This window comes from Silurus meridionalis, chromosome 11 (genome assembly GCF_014805685.1).
Source record: "Silurus meridionalis isolate SWU-2019-XX chromosome 11, ASM1480568v1, whole genome shotgun sequence".
NCBI lineage: Eukaryota > Metazoa > Chordata > Actinopteri > Siluriformes > Siluridae > Silurus > Silurus meridionalis.
The window spans coordinates 6,893,534-6,912,136 of record NC_060894.1 but is presented as its reverse complement, the minus strand read 5'-3'; the positions used below and the strand labels follow the sequence as shown (position 1 = coordinate 6,912,136).

Genomic DNA, 18,603 nt, shown 5'->3' with positions numbered 1-18,603 from the left:
GCCAGAAGAAGAAGCATAAGAAGAATATCTGTTGCTTGGCCCTGTCACATTAATAATTAAATTGTTCCTTGTAAACTGTAACCTTAATTATTTTGGCAAGATGTCTATGTTCTCCATTACCTGCATCTAATACAGATTTGGTGTAAAAGTAAATGGTTAGAAAGAAAATATACATTTGTATATGATTTATAATTATCTATTTGAATCATTTGTTCCTTATTAATATAACAATATAAATATGATTTTGTTATAAATGCTTGTGAAGTAGCAGATGGAGAATGTGTGGTAATTCTAAAAAATTATTAATAAATAAAAGTGGGAAATAAAATAAAATAAAGTAAAAAAAGTTATATTAGAGTTACACCAAAGTCAAAGCATGTGAATGTATTCTTCGAATGCACTGTATAGTGTCTTGTCTGTGACGATTAATGTTCCCTGCTCAGCCTTGAATGATCCAATGTTTGCTTTATTGTTCTCCCTTGGGAATTGTTTACCTGTTGGGGGGGACGACAGAGACTCTGGTGGTAAAGCAGAAGTTCCATGTTCTGCGTTTTATTAATCATTCACAGCTCCCCTCATCAGGTATGAAATTCATGTAAATGTATTAAGAATGCAGTCTTAATGTGTTAAAGTCACGAGAAATGCAAATGCTATCCTTCAAAGGGTGCATATATTGTTGTTTTTGGATGTTTAACAGTTTGTATTGAGTTCACTGTGCACCTCTTGTGCTAATCAGAATCAGGTTTATTGGCCAAGTGTGTTGACACACACAAGGAATTTGGTTTCAGCTGTTAGTGACTCTCAAAAGTAAAGACAAAAATAACATTACACTACACAATAATCACACATTTCATGCTAATGATGAAGACAAAGTGTTCTCGTAGTCAGTGACTACGATGTAATGTATTTGGGTGAAATACAAATATAACATATTTGTGATATGTAAATGTAAAAATGATTTATCAGTTCGAAATGTGTGTTCTAAAAGTTAAATATTTGATAAAATGGAGTTTAATATACCTCCCTGTATTAAAAAATGTGTACATAAAATCGATTGTAACAGTTTAAGTCATTTTTACATTATGTGAGTGTGTATATATATAATGCACAGAAAAGTGTTTATTGTTATGAATATTACTGTTAAGTTCTCTGAAACCTTATAAACACTGAAAATATATCTGGAATGGGTCAAAAGGTGCATAAACTGTGGAACACATGTACAGTTCATGTTTGAAAGAAAATTATAAAGGAAATTACCATACACATGTTGCCTGTTAAAATATATATTTCATGTAGTTATAACACTCATGTCACTTATGTTTCGGATATGTTGAGATGGAAAAAACGTAATAAAAAATGTGCTAAAATGTTTACATTTTTATGTCAGAAAATACAGAGACGCTGATGGTAAAGCAGCAGCTCCATGTTCTGCGTTTTATTAATTCTTCACATCTCCTCTTATCAGGTGGTAAGGGCGCAACACATGCAGCCACCACAGCTCTCTATGAACAACTTTGTGAAGTTTAATGCCCTACAGTATATTAAAAGGTCATCAGTCAAAATTACTCTGTTGACTTACACCAGGCCACACCAGGAATAAAGCTGAGAGTCTCACTAAGTGGCGAGTGCCATGCGCTGTTTGATCAACAGAAAAAGTATACAAGAACACAGTGCTGACTTTAACCACTTAATTTAATTTGATGTACAAAATAAATAAACAATGGTATTCAGAAAGATTGTGTTAAAAAAGTATCCCTTCAAAAACTTTATAGCGAAATAAATACATGATTATTGACTAGTGTGTGCATATATGTTTTGTTCTAAAACCCAGCAGGTGTTAAGAGAATGTTTACTTTTTTGTATCACAAAAACATCCCTCCTGTGGCTTACTCAGGTAGATTACAAGCAGCTAGTGCATGCTATGAAAAAACATATAAAAGGCTGAGAGAAGGAAGATCCATTATGATTAGACACTTTGATTGTATAATAAAGACTTTTAGGTTTTTATTAGGTATTTGGTGTCAGTGACTCGTTATGAGTTAAAACTACAAATGGACCTAGACCATGGAAAATATTACATGCCAGGCTGCAAAACAATCAGACTGCTAAAAGGTAAAACATAAAATCTATATTGTTTTTCATTTGTTATATGCAGAACATCAACAGCCTCTTTTTATTCTTCACATTGTGTCCTGTTAAATTAAAAGCATTTTGCTTTTATCGTTTTTTTTTAAGAATAAAAGCATTAACTTGCTTTAGAATTTGGTGCAGCATTGCATTCATTTGTCTGTTGCAGTCATGTGACACCGAATTGCAGTCAATCTCATTCATTGAGCAAAATTGGATTTTCATAATTACCCAAAAAAGTTTTGCCTCCACTATTGACATACAGTGCGCACACACTTTCAAACACATTTATTCATCTCAATATACTTCATTTCATCACCTATTAATATAAACATTCATTTGTAAAAAACAACTAACAGCTTTGTTTCTGAGAACCTCTATCCATCCTAATAAACACTAGTGACTTAATTAATCATTTTAATGCCTCATTCAAGTTTCAAATATTTCTTCCGATAACTGATAAAAACACTGACCACAATTCTATCTTCTGATATACAAACTTGACACATTTCCCTGTTTATATTCAACAAAATGTCCATTAATTGGAACATTTTATTAAAAAACTCTTTTCAAATAGTAAATCTAGGCAGTGCATGGGTTCTGTACATGTAAACAAACCATAAAATCTCTTATAGAATCTCTTTTATATACATTACAGTTATAAAATATATATATATATTTTTGACCAACGGTCCTAACTGGTGTTATACTGACCACATGCGTTACAATGTATGCAATTTTATAATGGACTGCAACTTCAAAGCTAACGTGAAAGTCTGCTTAAATCTGTGCAAATCTAGCACAGAGATGTTTGACATGACATACGTTTACGTTGCTTTAAAAGCAGATAAACATTATTTGAAAATGACGAGCAATCAGGAAGACCTTCAACGTGCTCCGCCATTCGGTAACTCGTGCATGTTGATCGCCGGAGAACAATCCACATGATCTCACATCCGCACCCACCCTTTTTGCCAGATTTGACTTTGCCCTCCTCCAAAAGATGATGATCCAGCTCAAAGGTCACTATTACTGGAGATCCAGTGCGAACCGCAGAAGACTTCCAGGACATGTTTCAGAAGGGGCAGGAATGCTGGATATTGCACTGTATTGCTGTGCAAGGGGACTATTTTAAAGGTGATAGCATACTTTCTTTTAAACAGAGCTAGTCTCGAAACTTTTTTGATACCACCTCGTGTGTGTGCGTATATATATGTGTGTGTGTGTTGGTGTGTGTGTGTGTGTGTGTGTGTGTGATTTGTCCATTCACACAATAGTCAAATGTCTGTGATTTAGAAACCCAGGTTCATCGTCAAAAGAAGAGTAAGAAGGACTGTTGTATCGGTTTGGCTTAATTTCAGCAGGCTAGAAAATAAGGACATGAAGTTAGCAGAAGATTTGTTTAAGAGGTGTGGTATCAGTTACACATTACAAAAGTACATTACTTTGCAGTGCTACCTGAAAATTTGTGCCATTGTCTCTGACGGTGTTGAAGCGGCTGATGGTATACACCCCGTCAAGGTTATCTGCTGTAATAATAATATTCACAATGAGTCGCGGAGAGGCTTTATTAAGTTTTACGTGTTAAGTCTTTCTAAAATTAATCGTAACGTTTCCTTCAAATAGTGCTCTGATCAAATGTGAAATAATAAACAACACCAATTTGTTTGTTCTATGTTCATATAATGTTATATGACTCTTAGCATTGTGACCAGCAATTAGAAACATCTCCATGTGGCTACTGTGCATTATTCTCTATTTGTGTCTGTGTGTGTGTACGTGTCAAACCTGTGGAACTGTCTTCAACATATCCAAAGTTCTCCCGTACCCCTCCTCTCCCAGGGTATCCAGCGTGCTGTCTCTGAGACCGAGCTCTATAAGAAAAATACCCAAGTATTAAGGCGAAACATGAGAATGAATAAATAACTAGCAAGAATTATATAAACTTTCATATGTTTTTTGCTTTTTAGTGTGCATACCTCAATTCATTCTGATAGCTTGATCCTGAAAAGCAGGAATGTCAAAGTTAGCCTTTTATATTGTTTTTTGTTGTTGTTTTTGTTTCGATTCAGTTTTATTTGTATAACACTTTTAACAATGGGCATTGTCCCAAAGCAGCTTTACTGACACAAGTATGTAAGAAATTAACATTTTAATATAAATATATGTAAAATATTTAGTGGCCTGTATGATGAAATGAAACACACAATCATATCTTTAATCTTAGTCTTGCAAAGGCAATGTCTAGAAGAAAGAGTGATACCAAAACTTAAGAGAAAAATGCAGTTTTGCATGTCCAAGATGGCTGCTATGATAACATTCCATCAGTCTGCTCAATAGTAAACACGCAGCACAAATCATGGCTGACCGAAACTGCATTTTAGTCCCGAACAATCTGGTTACCGAGGCGTACTGTGACTAGAGATAGGCAATAAAACCAAAATGCCATATCATATTTGAAAACATTTCTATAATACACAATACACATGCCACCTAAAAAGTAGTTACATTTACATTTACATTTACATTTGATTTAAATAAGATTTAACACAAAATATAATTTTTATTATTATTTATATTTATAAGGAAAAAAAAACACAAAAATGTTTGTAAAGAAAAAATGCAGAACAACACCCACAATGTCCCAGAACATTATATTATAACATAATTTATCACACTATTATCACATGTCACAGAGTAAACAAATGACACAATTGTCACTGATAGGCTGCATGAAATTGCAGTCTGGATTTTGGAATCAATCAGCCCCAGTTTCACTTCCCACTTCTTCATATCATGCTGTATCTTTTTCTCACAACAACTGCCGATGGTGTTGCACTCAGTCCTTCGTTTAAATAGAACCTATTTGTTAACAGCATGTAATCTGATGCGGATGCCACGTTTTTAATTATATCGATGTCTTATACCGCTGATAAAAGACTGATCTTGAGTGCTAATCTAACTATATCCCTCTTGCACTGAAAGCCTAAGCAACGACTTCATTAAACTTTTATCATCCATTGTATATGATGAATGACAAGCAGAGCACTTACTCTTCTTCCTCCGCCTCTTACAGAAAAAGATGATCCCGTAGATGAGGAGGAATAAAAGTGCAGCCAGGCTGAAGGCCACGGTGATCGCTATTAACACGGTCTGGTCTCTGGATGCCAAAAGCACGGCCTTTTCTGCAACAGCACGAAAATAGAAATAATGGCATTAATAAATTCAAGCGATTTAACTTATTAGTTATGCTGTGTTTATTTCAGTTGCCAATAATTGCCTTTGGAGATGCATGATGGAACATATCCTCACGGTCACGTGCATTATTTTTATCATTGGTTGTCAAATTGGATAAAGAGGAATTCATTACATATTCCCAAATTACCAAAATTCCCATACACTTCCCAAATTTACATATAAGGTAAATAATCTAAACCGTAATTGTCCAAGTATAATTATTGACGAGTTGCTAAGATTTTATGTTTTGATTGCTACATTTAACCAATTAAACACCTATTTAATTAATTTCCTTGGTTAATGACTTGAGCCAAAGTGATTTCAAAACAAATACACAAATTACAATGAATAAAGCTGGACATTTTACTAAATCAAAAGTAATGGCACCCTGTAAATGAGGAAAAGCTGAAGCATTGCAATGGCTGTAAATGTAAATCAGCTGTGCCCCTAACACATTTGGCTAAATGTATTAACTTACTGTTACTGTTACTGAAATATTTGTTAATCTTGTGTGATTTTTTACTTTCACACACAACTTTGCTGAAAGATGGATGAATGAGGCTCATTTAATTGCAAGTCAGAATATTTTAGTTTCTTTTTTCACATCTTATTTTACACTAAATAAACCTGGACATTGCAACATAATGTCTTACGGACGGTCAGGAAGATGGTGCTGATTTCAGGCGATGGGAGAGTGGAAACAGATGCAAGGCAGGCCACAGAAGCATTGCTCTTGGCGGTGATCGTGAGAGTGCTATTGGAGTTCATGAAAGTTCCGCTTGAAACTGAGCTTGTGTTATAGAGCGTTTTATCCACAGTTATGCCATTCAAAGCCCAGGATATCTGTGGTGCTGGTAACCAGTTAGCTGCAAGACACTGGAACGTGACCTGATCTCCTTCTGTAGCTGTGCGGTTTGACCCTGTAATTGCCACGGTGCCATTCTCTGTGGACAGACATTAAATAAGTGTTAAAGTCAAGTCGTTCTTTATTTATTTTGTTATTTGCAAAATTGGTGACTTAGGACGAGGCAGAAATTCATCCAAGCACAAAGCTGATGAAGAAGCCAAGACCATTTTTCTTCTTCTTCTTTCGGCTTCTCTCATTAAGGGTCACAGCTGATCATCCGTCTCCATACCCCCCTGTCCTCTACATCTGCCTCTTTCAAACCAACTACCTGCATGCATTCCCTCACCACATCTATAAACCTGCTCCTTGGCCTTCCTCTTTTCCTCCTTCCTGGTGGCTCCATCTTCAGCATTCTCCTACCATGTCCCTCCTCTGCACATGTCCAAACCATCTCAATCTCGCCTCCCTCACCTTGTCTCCAAAATGTCCTACAGGCGCTGTCTCTCTAATAAACTCATTTCTAATCCTGTTCATCGTTGTCACTCCCAATGAAAACCTCAACATCTTCAGCTCTGCTACCTCCAGCTCTGCCTCCTGTCTTTTACTCAATGCCACCATACAACATAGCTAAACCAAACGAGACCATAAACCTGTTGTAAATATTTTCATAAATCATCTTACACACATTTATACCTTCACAGTAATAACTGCAAATAATCACAGGAACAAACTGGTGTCATTGGTCTATAATGACCATTTAAAGGGATAATTTAAAGTTACTATATTACATTTTTAAACCAGCCCTAAAAATTGCTATGACATGCGTCCCCCTGTGTAGGCTTTTATCACATTAGCCTAGACCAAACGGCATGATTTAAGTCTTTGGTGGAACACAGCAGGATCTATGTATACAAACTAATAAATGAGCTAATACAGAACAGGTGAGCACAACTGGGTAAAAAACAATGCCAGAACAGGGGTGAAGACAGATTTGCAATAATAATGATGCCATGTAAATAACACTGATCTGTACCCAATACAACACAATAGTCTTATTCATTACACAATACACACAGAGGGGGGATTTGTGACACACAAAAAGTATTATTTTCCCATAACTGCATTTTTTCCCCTCATTTTCTATATAAATAATAAAGCACAAGTCAAGCAAGGTACTGTTATCTTTCTGTAGTTTATTTACTTTTCTTGCTGCTTAGTTTTGTTTTTATTTGGTTGATAAATCTTGCTTACTTACACAGTCAGTGATCATCTCAGCAGGTAGCTAGAGCTAGATTAGGAACAGAGAGCTGATGGAATGGTCTCTATGAAGTCCTTAGGTATTTATATCATAACTCTGCTTGGGATGCATTGACACCATTTGTCAGACTGGGTAAAGGTACAATATTTTTTTGTAGTACTGTTCAATCAAGAATGCCATTAAATAGTTTTGTAATATTTATGCTGGTTGCATCATTATTATGAACTAGGCTTGCATCTTAGTACTCATGCACAATATTTGCAGAAACAATGTGCTTTCATATGCAACAGTTTCTTTTTTCCTGTTCTTGGGTACACAATTCACTTAATAGTTAATGGCCATGCCTCCGATATTGCCATATCATATTAGATGGCATCAGACTATCATTCTAAGCATCACTACAAGAATGAGTTTCCACACACAGCTTTCTTCCCCTGAGTTACTATGATTTCCCAGGAGATGCTGAAAGTGCTGAGTTGTTTAGGAGCACTGGAGTAACATGTATTTAATGCAGAAGAAAAAAGAAACACAGCACACACTATACATCAATATCCACTCAAAGCATTCCAATACGTGTACAGCATAACTCAAGAGCTACACTGGTGCTCAAGGTCTTATTCTGTGCAGCTACACACTGAGCCAACCTGAAGCTACACACACCCTGCTTAGCTAATATATCACGCTGCACTGAGCATTTGATTAGCGATGAACGATCCGTAAGCATGAATAGATACATTAGGTCCAGTGTGGAGATTTTACTTTATTTTTCATTTTAAATGACCACAATGCTAAGATTGTAATGTACTTTTTCTAATAATATTTTTCCAAAAAAAAATATCAGTAGCTCTGAGCTATTAGTTAGCTTTTTCATCATTAGCTTGTTCATTTTTAGCTTGCCTTTTCATTGTTTGTTTATAGCTTGTTCAAAGCTAGCTAAATATAAGATGGGTAATATATAGCTTGCATCGTAATGAACATTTTTCATCAAGATTTTAGTAGGAGTACCTTAACCTATTCTTGAAATAAAGAACTTTCTGAAGAAATGCCATGCTTGGTTTGCTGAACTGTCAATAAAATATGTACATTGAATGGTAGTTTGTAGAAATGTTAGGTTATTTAACTGCCAAAATGACAAACATTTTAGAACTGTCAATAAAATATTGATTGTTCAGAAAGTTAGGGTAAACAGGTTTCATTTTTAGCCTGGTTTTAGATTTATAGATTTTTAGATTTATACATAGATTTCTCATAAAACATAAAAAAAAAAAGAAAAAAAGTCTAGGTAATCACAAAGCATTAGCACACACAAGCACATGAATAACAGTCATAAGTATTGAATTTGGCAATAGATTCTTTTCCACAGTAAACCCTAGATTTGTTCTTATTTAAATGCGACCTGCTAAATGAATCTGACTCTTCACTGCACCTCTAAACTGAAGTAATGAGTTGGAAAATATTCTTCACTGACATCTAAACTAAGAAGCGTTTCGCTGAAGATCGATACTTTTTATTATTTTGTAGGTTGAACACAGTAATAAAGCCTTGGATAAGGCAAAGTGGTTCTAAGGGTCTACACCCACACAGAGTATGCACATTTGTGTGTGCCGAATCAGCAGTCAAAGGTCTTCATCTCATTTTAAGCAGAAGCTGGTCTCATGCATGTCTTCACACACAGTGTGCTCACACAACACAAGCATGCATTTAGCTTAATGCAAGGTTAGCTAGCAAGTTTAGCTACAACTCTTGATTTAAAGATTACAGTATAGGCTAATAAAAATTTATTATAAAAGGCTTAGACAAAATGGCTTCTCTGCTAGCTTGTTTGCTTTGTTCAGTCCGACTGGCTGACTTGGTTAACTTTGAATTAAGAGCAGTGGAGAGAAAGTGGATGAGATCACATCGTGACATTGATCTGTCCTCATACTGTTGGATCTCCTATCCAAATTCTCATTTGAAGTTTCTTCTGCTAAACTATCTACCAACAAAAAAATGGAAGTGTTTGCACAAGATGTACACTTCACAACATATGTTCTTCATTGCTCAATCCTCTTGCTTCATCTTTCCTGACATCTTAAGATTTTGCCACCTTCTCTAACGAACAAATTGGTGAAAATTCTGCCAGACCTTTACCCCTACTTCAACTTCTACACTTTACGTTCAGGTTTCTCCATCTTTCTTACTTAATTTTCTAATTTATCAAGTCAAGTCAAGGCAACAGAAAAGGTTCTGCAAGTCATCTTGTCCAGCAATCCCACCACCTGCCCTTTGGATCTTATACCTTGTACAATCTATCAGACCATCAACTAATGGCATTAGATTTATTACACTGATGATTACTTGAGCTTCCACTTGAATCTCTAGCAGTCCTCAAACAACATCGAAAGACCTACCTCTTCCAGAGGTTATTAAACTATCAGTTTTTAAAAACAAAACAATGCTTTCTAATTTCATTTCATTCAATTGAGTTTTAGGCGGATGGTGTTCTTATTCCTGGTCTTAGGTCCTCAAAACATCGGAATGTATTCAATAATGGAGAATTAAAATAATTTTGTAAGTCACTCTAGATGCGGGCATCTGTCCAACGTGATAAGTATAAATGCACATGAAAATAAGATAATATAAATTCCACTCACGCTGGACGGTCAGTGTAGCAAGCACAGGCAGATTGTTCAGCACCTGACATCCCACTTGTCCAGCATCGTCTACTGTAACGCCCTTGATAGTTATCCCCCATATGCCTTGTCCTGCAGTGGAGTAGTTTGTGGCAGAGTAACGGGAAGAACCAGGGACTGGGCCCGACAGCTCTAAAATATTGAGGACTAAGCGTCCGTTCACAGTCCAGGTCATGAAATTCCATCCAGGACTTATGCTGCAGTTGAACGTGGCATAGAAATTTTGCAGCACCGTCTCATTTGTAGGTGTCAGCACTTGAGCTCTGACGCCTGGGAAAAAAAAGTACATCATAAGATCTTGAGATCCGATCTTTAATAAAGACTTTCTACATACATCATCATGGATTTATTGGCGAATTTCATGGCATTTTTGTGAGAGAAAAAAAGTGCTGGTGATTAAACTGAGATACAGTTAACTTATTCTTGTTTATCTTGTTAAAAAATAATAATGCATTGTATATTAACATAACAGTACACAACAAATACTGTTTAGTAATTCTTTGATTACTAATTTTGATTACTAATTCTTTAGTAAATATTGATTGTAAAGTCCACTACCAGGATTACCTTCAGTCTCAGATTCACTACCCAAATCCCATTCAGTAAGGTCTTTATCCTTGCAGTAAAGAGACAGCCACTTGACAGGAGTTATTGTATATTTTAAAAGTTATTATTCTTCAAGCAGCGTTTGAAGACGTACCTCTTCCTGAAACACTTAAACTAACACTTTCCAAGTTTGCGTTCCAAAAAAAACTCAACAGAGTTGTGGGCTGATTTATCTTAAATTTATAACCTAGCATACCAGTGTAGATTTATTCATTGCTAGAGACTCAAAGCACTTTTGTACAAGCACTTTTGTCACTTTGGACAAGGGCATCTGCTAAATGCCACAAATGTAAATGTATGTTCACTGAAATTGGTTCTGGCAAGAATCTACTCAGTATAAGCTAGCTGTCAAAGAGACATGTTTTTCTCTATGGCTAACAACAGTTAAATAAATCTTCTGTTAAAAAGAAAAATCCTAGTCATGGTTATGGCCGGACTCTATCCCTTGAATCCCTAAACAGTTAGTTAATGATGCTGATGCCATCAAACTTCAAGCCAGCAACTATATTCCTCAACTATATTGCTCATATTGCTCAAAAAAAGAAGCCAATGCAGGAACATTTACAGAGAATAACAGTGTAACACCACTATCTGTATTTGAATTGAGTTATATCTGTGATTTTTTTTGTATCTATATTGCTTTTTTGTAACTTGCTGAATAATATGACAATTGAAATGTTTGAGGGCATTTTATTCTATAACAGCAGAGCAGCACATAAAATCATGGCTGCAGTGAGGCAGTGAAGGGAAACAGACCAAGCCACTGTAGGAGGCCATACAGTTTTCACTTCAGAAGAAAGACACAAATGCACTTGAGAGATTAATCAATGATTTTAAAGGTGAGTTGTTTATGTTTAAGTGAAACTGTTTAACAAAGCTGTACTCAGAACTTTTTAAAGGTAATATTAATTGTTACCCAAGGTAACAGGGCTGCACAAAATTCAAAAAAGAAAGAAATGACATTGCAATATTTTGGTTTTCTTCAATATATAAAGAAAAGTGAAAACAATTTTACCAGGTGATTGAATAGCTTTATCTGTAAAGTATGCTTAATTGTGGAATGATTGGTGTGATTGTTTTTGGAGGGGAGTGCTTCTGCACAGAAAATAAATTACAGGCATAGATAAACCCAGTAGAACATATACAAATGAAATATGCAGTGCTTAAAGTCTAATGAGCAGCATTCAGGACACTCAATTATGTTCGACTTCTTTGCCTGAAAGGGTAAAAATCACATGACTGTTTAAACTGACAGAACTTAAAGTCACGTGCCAATGATAAACTTTCATTTTAAAATGGTTAAACTTTGCAAGTAATTCAAAAATCACGTTTTGAAACATGGGGCCTTGGTTTGTATGGATGACAGATTAGCTATGATACCTCTATATTTGACATTATAGATACATACATCATGATACTGGAGATAAAATGATATTCAGCAATACAAGGTTAAGATAATTGCTTTTATGCATCACATTACATGCTTGTTCAGATTTAGGTTGTGTGTAGCTTATACCTGTTTTATGAGGACATGATAAGAAGATTTTCTTGATGTTTGACTTGAATAAAGAACCCCAGTGTGTTGTTATTTTTAACAAAACCCTTGTTTAAAATTATTACAAAAGTAGCACTCTTGGTTTAAATTGACTTTTAATAGGTAAAACTACAATAATAATTTTTCATTATATTTAGTTTTTATGTCCTAAACAAGATAGAGCAAATACATCTCTCTGCTTGCAGCATGTCAGTCACACTCATCAGGAAAGTGAGGTGTAACAAACACAAACATATTTTAATCAAACAATATCTCATTAATAGCAGTTAACTTTTATAATTTGGTATAATTGCTTTCACACCACAAGCGTTTGTTTACAATCGGGCTGAGACCACCTCGTTCAGGTTGTCTAGGAGCAATTGTTTTGGTGTGGATCCAATGTTCACATATGCCTAAACAAACCGAGCCAGGGGAGAAAATGTCCCTGGTTCTGAAACAAATGCTCAGGATCGTCCTGTCCATGTTTAATTTGCATCAGTTACTGGCTGACTGTATCATAACTGTTATTTATTTTATATATTTCATATATTATAATCATATTTTTTATGTTTAATTTTATAAACCTTAGATGATTAAATTATTCCATTAAATGATTCAGAATGTAAAGATTTACAGTATTTCATATTTTCAGATAAGCCATAAGACCCGGTTGTCATCAAACAATGGTTATGGCTCTCTTACTGTGGGACAAGACAAGGTAAGTAAGAGTTGTGCTATAAGAGAATGAGCAAATTTGGTAAAGATGTTTTTGAGGTCTAGGCTGTTTCATGTCTAATTCTGTGTTTTGTAGACTCTCAGTGAGGTTGAACCCTCCGGCCTTGAAATAAACACTTTGTCTCCCTGAGAGGCCCTAATTATCACTGAAGGATCGAGTCTGTGTTGAGAAGAATGTGGAGAAGGTAATACAAATAGCCTTGATTCATTTTGGAAAATGCAGGTGTAGAAAGAAGTCTTCTCCGCATCATCCTCGCTTTTTCGTTATGTTTTCAGACGTCACCTGCAGAGCAGTTTTACACATTAATTACAATTACGCTGGCTGCCCACCACAGTATAATCGCTTGAAGACATTGAGATCAACGGCATGTTCATCTTAGTGTAGGTAGGACAGTGGATATTTTACACTCACACTAAGGTTTAAGAAAACAGTTTATGTGATTATAAAGAGTTAGGTGGAATGTTGTGATGTGCTATGTAACCATTGAGTACACTGTAGGGTGTAGTCTAATTTGTCATGTTTTTATAAAGGACTTCTGAATACAGGATAAACAGAGAATGTTCTTGGGATCTAAATTTCTTTTTTACTTTAAGATAAGATCAGTATGATGGATTCAGATGCCAGCCATCTTGATTAAAATTAATCACCTGCTTAAAGCTCCTGCTCCTGCTCCTGCTATAGGTGTCTCCAGTGATGTTGGTATCTTTATTATACCAGATTGTGGCCATGAAACATTTAATCTCCAGAATAATATTTTGAATATGCTGTTTAAAATATAATTTTTAGATGTTAGGTGTATAAAGTGCCGTTAAGGAAGTGAGTTACAGTTTTCTGATTTAAGTTTTTGAATTGCTGTGATAGTGTGTGTTACTAAGCACATAAAATAAGTCTTTATTTGACGGTGCACTGTTTGTGTTTGGTGACGTGCATGTACCCACTTGTAGCTGAGTCACACAAATAGGCATGCTGGGTGTAGCCAGGCTCTGTTTTCACTCGTCGTTAGAAAGCAGAAAAAAAGAAACCTGACCTGCTTGGTATTTGCTTCGAGTGTCAAGGTTTCACGGCTTGAGTGAAACCTATAAATATTGGCATATTCATATTTTACAAGGTTTTTGAAGAACGCCATACTTTGCCTCTGTTACTTTTTGGAGATGTTCTTTACAAAAACATGACAGGAAGATCACTGAGAGATGGTTTCTGAGGCAGATATTAGCATTTGATCAAATGCTACAAAGCAGGCAAGACAGGAAATCACCTGGGGCCCCACATTCTGAAAGCCCCTGGGGACTGATAATGTGATCGATGAAACAGTTTCAACTTAAACAAATAAACAAACTTAAACATCAAGGCAACCCTGTTTACAGGGGCACTGTCTCATTTGCAGATATGTTTAACATGTTTTGAGTAATGTTAGCAGTTCCTAATGTGTGCTAAACACAATAGGCAGTAATACTCGCAACACTGACGGAATTATCGGTATGGTGTCTCGTTCCTGCAAATAAATACTATATTCTATTACTACATTAACAGTGTAGTAATCAGTGAACATACTTTTACATTACATTACATTACATTACATTACATTACATTACACATTACATTTATATAGCGCTTTTCTGCAGCACTCAAAGCGCTTTACATATGAAAGGGGGGATTCTCCTCAACCACCACCAATGTGCAGCATCCACCTGGATGATGCGACGGCAGCCATATTGCCCCAGAACGCCCACCACACACCAGCATATTAGTGGAGAGGAGATAGAGTGATATAGCCAATTAATATGAGGGGATGATTAGTAGGCCAGCGGGCAAGTTTTTTTGGATTTTTTATGACCACAGAGAGTCAGGACCTCGGTTTAACGTCTCATCCGAAGGACGGTGCTTTTTGACAGTATAGTGTCCCCGTCACTATACTGGGGTGTTAGGACCCCACAGACCACAGGGTGAGCACCCCCTGCTGGTCTCACTAACACCTCAATCCTTTTAAAGGATTGGTTAAGGTGTAGCTTTTTTGAATGTGACTACCAGCAACAAATCCAACACAGGATTTCTACAGAGATATTTGTGACTCTACTTTGTAAGACAAATAGAGGAAATCGTTTGAGGAGAGATCTATATCATGTAGATGATGATGTTTTTCCTGCACATTGACAGATTTAATCTAATCTAAACACGGTCATTTTAGTGAAGCATGACCAATTCTGCTGAAGAGTGCACATTTATTTGGTGGAGCTCAGCTCATCCTCCCTCTACCTCAGAACACTTCTGAAATGTGTAAAAATCTGTAGTGTTCAGCGATGTTAATGATGCATTACTGAGAAGAAAAATTTCTCACACACACACACACATCACCAGGTGTAGTCCTGGATTCTTTTCTTTTAAGTCTAGGTTTCATGTCTGTATTGCATGACTAGGTTTGTGTATCATTTCCCCCAAAATACCAAATCTGATATTTTGAGTATTTTGTTGTTGTTGTTGTTGTTGTTGTTGATCTTTGATTGTATAATGTGTGTTGAAGTCTATATACTTTCAGTTTCTCCACCAAAGGCATTGCAGTTGTTTGCTGTATTTAATAATTTGCACTGTACTCAAGTACTACTGAAGTTGAATACTTGACTATTGCTTGTACTATTTTTCCAAGTGCTCAACAAATGCAATGATTTGTTTTTATTGGCCTGAACACCAAAAGAATTTGTTTAAAATCACATACACATCAATGACAAATAATAATAACTATTTTTGAGTACAGGTGTTGGGTCTGTACTTCATTCGTTAGAAATTATTTTAGAATTAAAGTTTGTATTCATAATTGATTATGCAGAAGTAGAAACTTTGGTTTCATGATGTCATTCACATATGTTTTACATGCCTGCATAACATCTATTTAAAAGCAAGAAATGTGGATCTTTTTTTATTTAACCGGTCAGAAAGTCCGAACTTTTGTACTGCCACCCAGCTGCCATGACATACCATTCTGTGTGAACAATTGTAGTAATTTTGCAGAACATCATTCCTTAGCTGGTGGTTTAAAAGAAATCTCAGAATCTACCATCTAAGATTAAAGTTTTTAGATTTTTTTTTTTTCATCTTTGTTTTTGAAAAATGTTCCTGTGGGCTGTGGAATGTAGACGCACAAGGCAAGGAGCCCTGAGAAAGTAAAAAAAGAAAAATCAAGCGTACTCACCTTCTGTGATGAAAAGCAAGGCAGCAGCAAGAATGAATGTTCTCATGCTTCTTCAGAAAAGCTCATGCCAATAATCAAATGCTGTGGATTTATAGAAACAAAATCAAAGCTGGAAAACACTCAAATAAATTGCACTTTATTATCATACTTAAGTGTTATTTAGGAATATTTATACTTCAAAAAAATGTTAGAATAATCGAGTACATAATTTAATTTATTAAATGTTGTTTTAGTCTCAATCACTGTATGCTGCCTGTTTACAGATCAAGCTCTAATACATTATATTTAGGTTTCAGTTACCATTTGACGGGTGGTCAGGGCGAGCAAAGCCTTCTCTGCTGGCCTAAACACTATCAGAACCACTGATCTACATTTACAACATAAATTCTAATATTCGTTCTATTAAACTGTATTAATGTATTCCCCGGGAAAGGGTTTGTTCTCCACTTCCATACCAGTGAATACGAGCGTTGCCACTGGCTTACAGCCTCTGAGGAGCGGTGCAAATTATGAGTATGCATCTCTTGTGAGTTGGTTTTATTTTATTTACATTTTTATGTTTTTGTCATGTTAGTAGACAAATATTGATTCTGCACTGCTCCAGATGACGTAGGTGGCACATGTGGTGGTGTAGAGGTTTGGAGTCTTAACTGGGTTTCTTGCTTTAGTAAAATGGTATTTGCCCTGCATATGTGAAATGCCTCTCTCTCTGTAATGTCACGCGTTGTTATATTGTGTTTTTTTAAAGTATTTATGGTTTCTATAATTGCAACGTAATAGTGGTGGTATTAAGAGGTGGATTAATTCGGGTACGTCCCCACTGAAGGCCTAGGTACCAAATGCACGGCCTGCCACTGGTAGAACTAAATCTCACGATTTATTCCAATCCATTACCTGCCCTTACCTATACAAAGTATTTAGTGCTAGATTAACCACCAGACACTTGTTGAGCATCCCTGGCTGGACCACAGTGAAATACTTACATTTCACATTCAGTAAAAAACTCACTTAGTCATGCACAGATAAATAAATACACAGACTCATACATATGCATGTTACTTAAAAAGGCTTGCTGAGGTAAGTTTTAGATAATTTTCTAACATTCACTTAACCACACCAACCTGTTTTGTTTGCTAACCCCAGGTTAGACTAGCATCCATCCCAGTAGCTAAAGTAACTGTGTAGGCAGTCAAATCTGAGCTAATGGTAAATATTAGTTATTGTTTTTTTATGGTATGTTATCTCTGATCAATTCTATTTCAAGCTGTGTAATGTGATTTTTGTTAATAAACTTCAAATATCTAAAAATGTTTTAGACATAATGACAATCGCTTTTACAACCGTTTTAAGAACCTAATAAATGTTACTTTCCACATGATGTATTTGAGTTAATCAGTTACAAATTTGTACCAAACTATTGTAGAAATAAGTAGTATATCACACGTGTATATCACCCATACAATTCTACTTAGTTGTGTGTTAAACAATGTATTATTTATATTAGTTAATTAGGTATAATAAAGTCAGTAGAATACAAGATCAATATATTTAGAAGTATGCAAATTGGTAGTTCAATAAAGAACTTTTTGGAAATGCACCATTATCTCTTAATATTGTTTACTTTGAATTGGCTAGTGTAGGTCTTCAATTAAACTACGTTAGGATTTGGTTCAAGACATTACTTTTTTTAATCCTAATTATGCTTTAAAATCTCTTCAAAACAAACAATGCTTACCCCAAAAAGCAACCCAAAGGATTATTTAGAAGCAATGAAGAGCCACAAACAGTTTCTTCTCCTGATTTATATCCACTTATCTCAACTCATTGGACCGAATGGAGGCCAAAGTCCAGCATTCTTCTTATGACACATATGGCAAAAGAGAAGGGAGCAGTGGTACCTGTCTAACCTCTCTGCTTTGCATGAAGGCTGGGCTATAGCAAAACTCTAAGGGCGGAACTCGACTTATGACGATCTCTAAAATGTCAATGACTTGAGAGGCTTGTCAAGCAGAATGATGACTTTGAACTCATGAAATATTGTGTTCACAATGAAGTTTGTACAATACACCCTTCTTTGGCATGTAAACACAGTAAACACTTGTCTCCCTGCAACCAAACCCAACCAAATACATATACTGTATATATATATATATATCATGGTCACGTGTCATAAGCAGGTGTGTACTTGAGACTGAATGCCTGGGTATGCGTAAATAATGCTATTGTGTTCTAGATGAATGCATAAAGCCTGTAATTCCTAACAAACTGCCATCTCGCTTACAATGAAGAGAACCAAACAATCATTTGCATGCCATGTAAAGACATGAGTAGTGATTAAAGGGAAAAACCAAGAGTATCTGCAAACGTTCAAGCCAAATGTTGATTTTTGTACAGAGATCCTA

At 35.7% G+C, this 18,603-nt stretch overlaps 1 protein-coding gene across 3 annotated transcripts; it reads right to left on the bottom strand.

Annotated features, from left to right (window-relative positions):
* Positions 1–3,258: 3,258 nt before the first annotated feature.
* igsf5a (immunoglobulin superfamily, member 5a) lies at positions 3,259–18,124 on the bottom strand. 3 transcript variants are annotated; one of them, XM_046862036.1, is made up of 9 exons: positions 17,937–18,124; positions 16,202–16,282; positions 10,103–10,411; positions 6,018–6,308; positions 5,181–5,312; positions 4,107–4,131; positions 3,916–4,001; positions 3,586–3,653; positions 3,259–3,492 (listed from the first exon to the last, which is right to left on the bottom strand). In XM_046862036.1, the coding sequence occupies exons 2-9, from the start codon at positions 16,245–16,247 to the stop codon at positions 3,394–3,396; spliced, it is 1,056 nt and encodes a 351-aa protein (XP_046717992.1). In that variant the 5' UTR covers positions 16,248–16,282; positions 17,937–18,124; the 3' UTR covers positions 3,259–3,393. The 3 variants fall into 3 exon arrangements, with proteins under 3 accessions (XP_046717992.1, XP_046717991.1, XP_046717993.1); XM_046862035.1 differs by having other exon boundaries at positions 3,586–3,656; positions 17,937–18,123; XM_046862037.1 differs by lacking the exon at positions 16,202–16,282 and having other exon boundaries at positions 3,586–3,656; positions 17,937–18,123.
* Positions 18,125–18,603: the final 479 nt, after the last annotated feature.

What these genes read in the sequence shown, in the direction of transcription:
- igsf5a (XM_046862035.1), bottom strand. Translation starts at nt 16,247, where the DNA reads ATGAGAACATTCATTCTTGCTGCTGCCTTGCTTTTCATCACAGAAG. An exon ending in CACCATCTTCCTGACCGTCC is followed by an intron (nt 5,313 to 6,017) that starts GTAAGACATTAT and finishes GTGCTGTTGCAG; the next exon opens with AAAAGGCCGTGCTTTTGGCA. An exon ending in ACAATGGCACAAATTTTCAG is followed by an intron (nt 3,493 to 3,585) that starts GTAGCACTGCAA and finishes CTTATTTTCTAG; the next exon opens with CCTGCTGAAATTAAGCCAAA.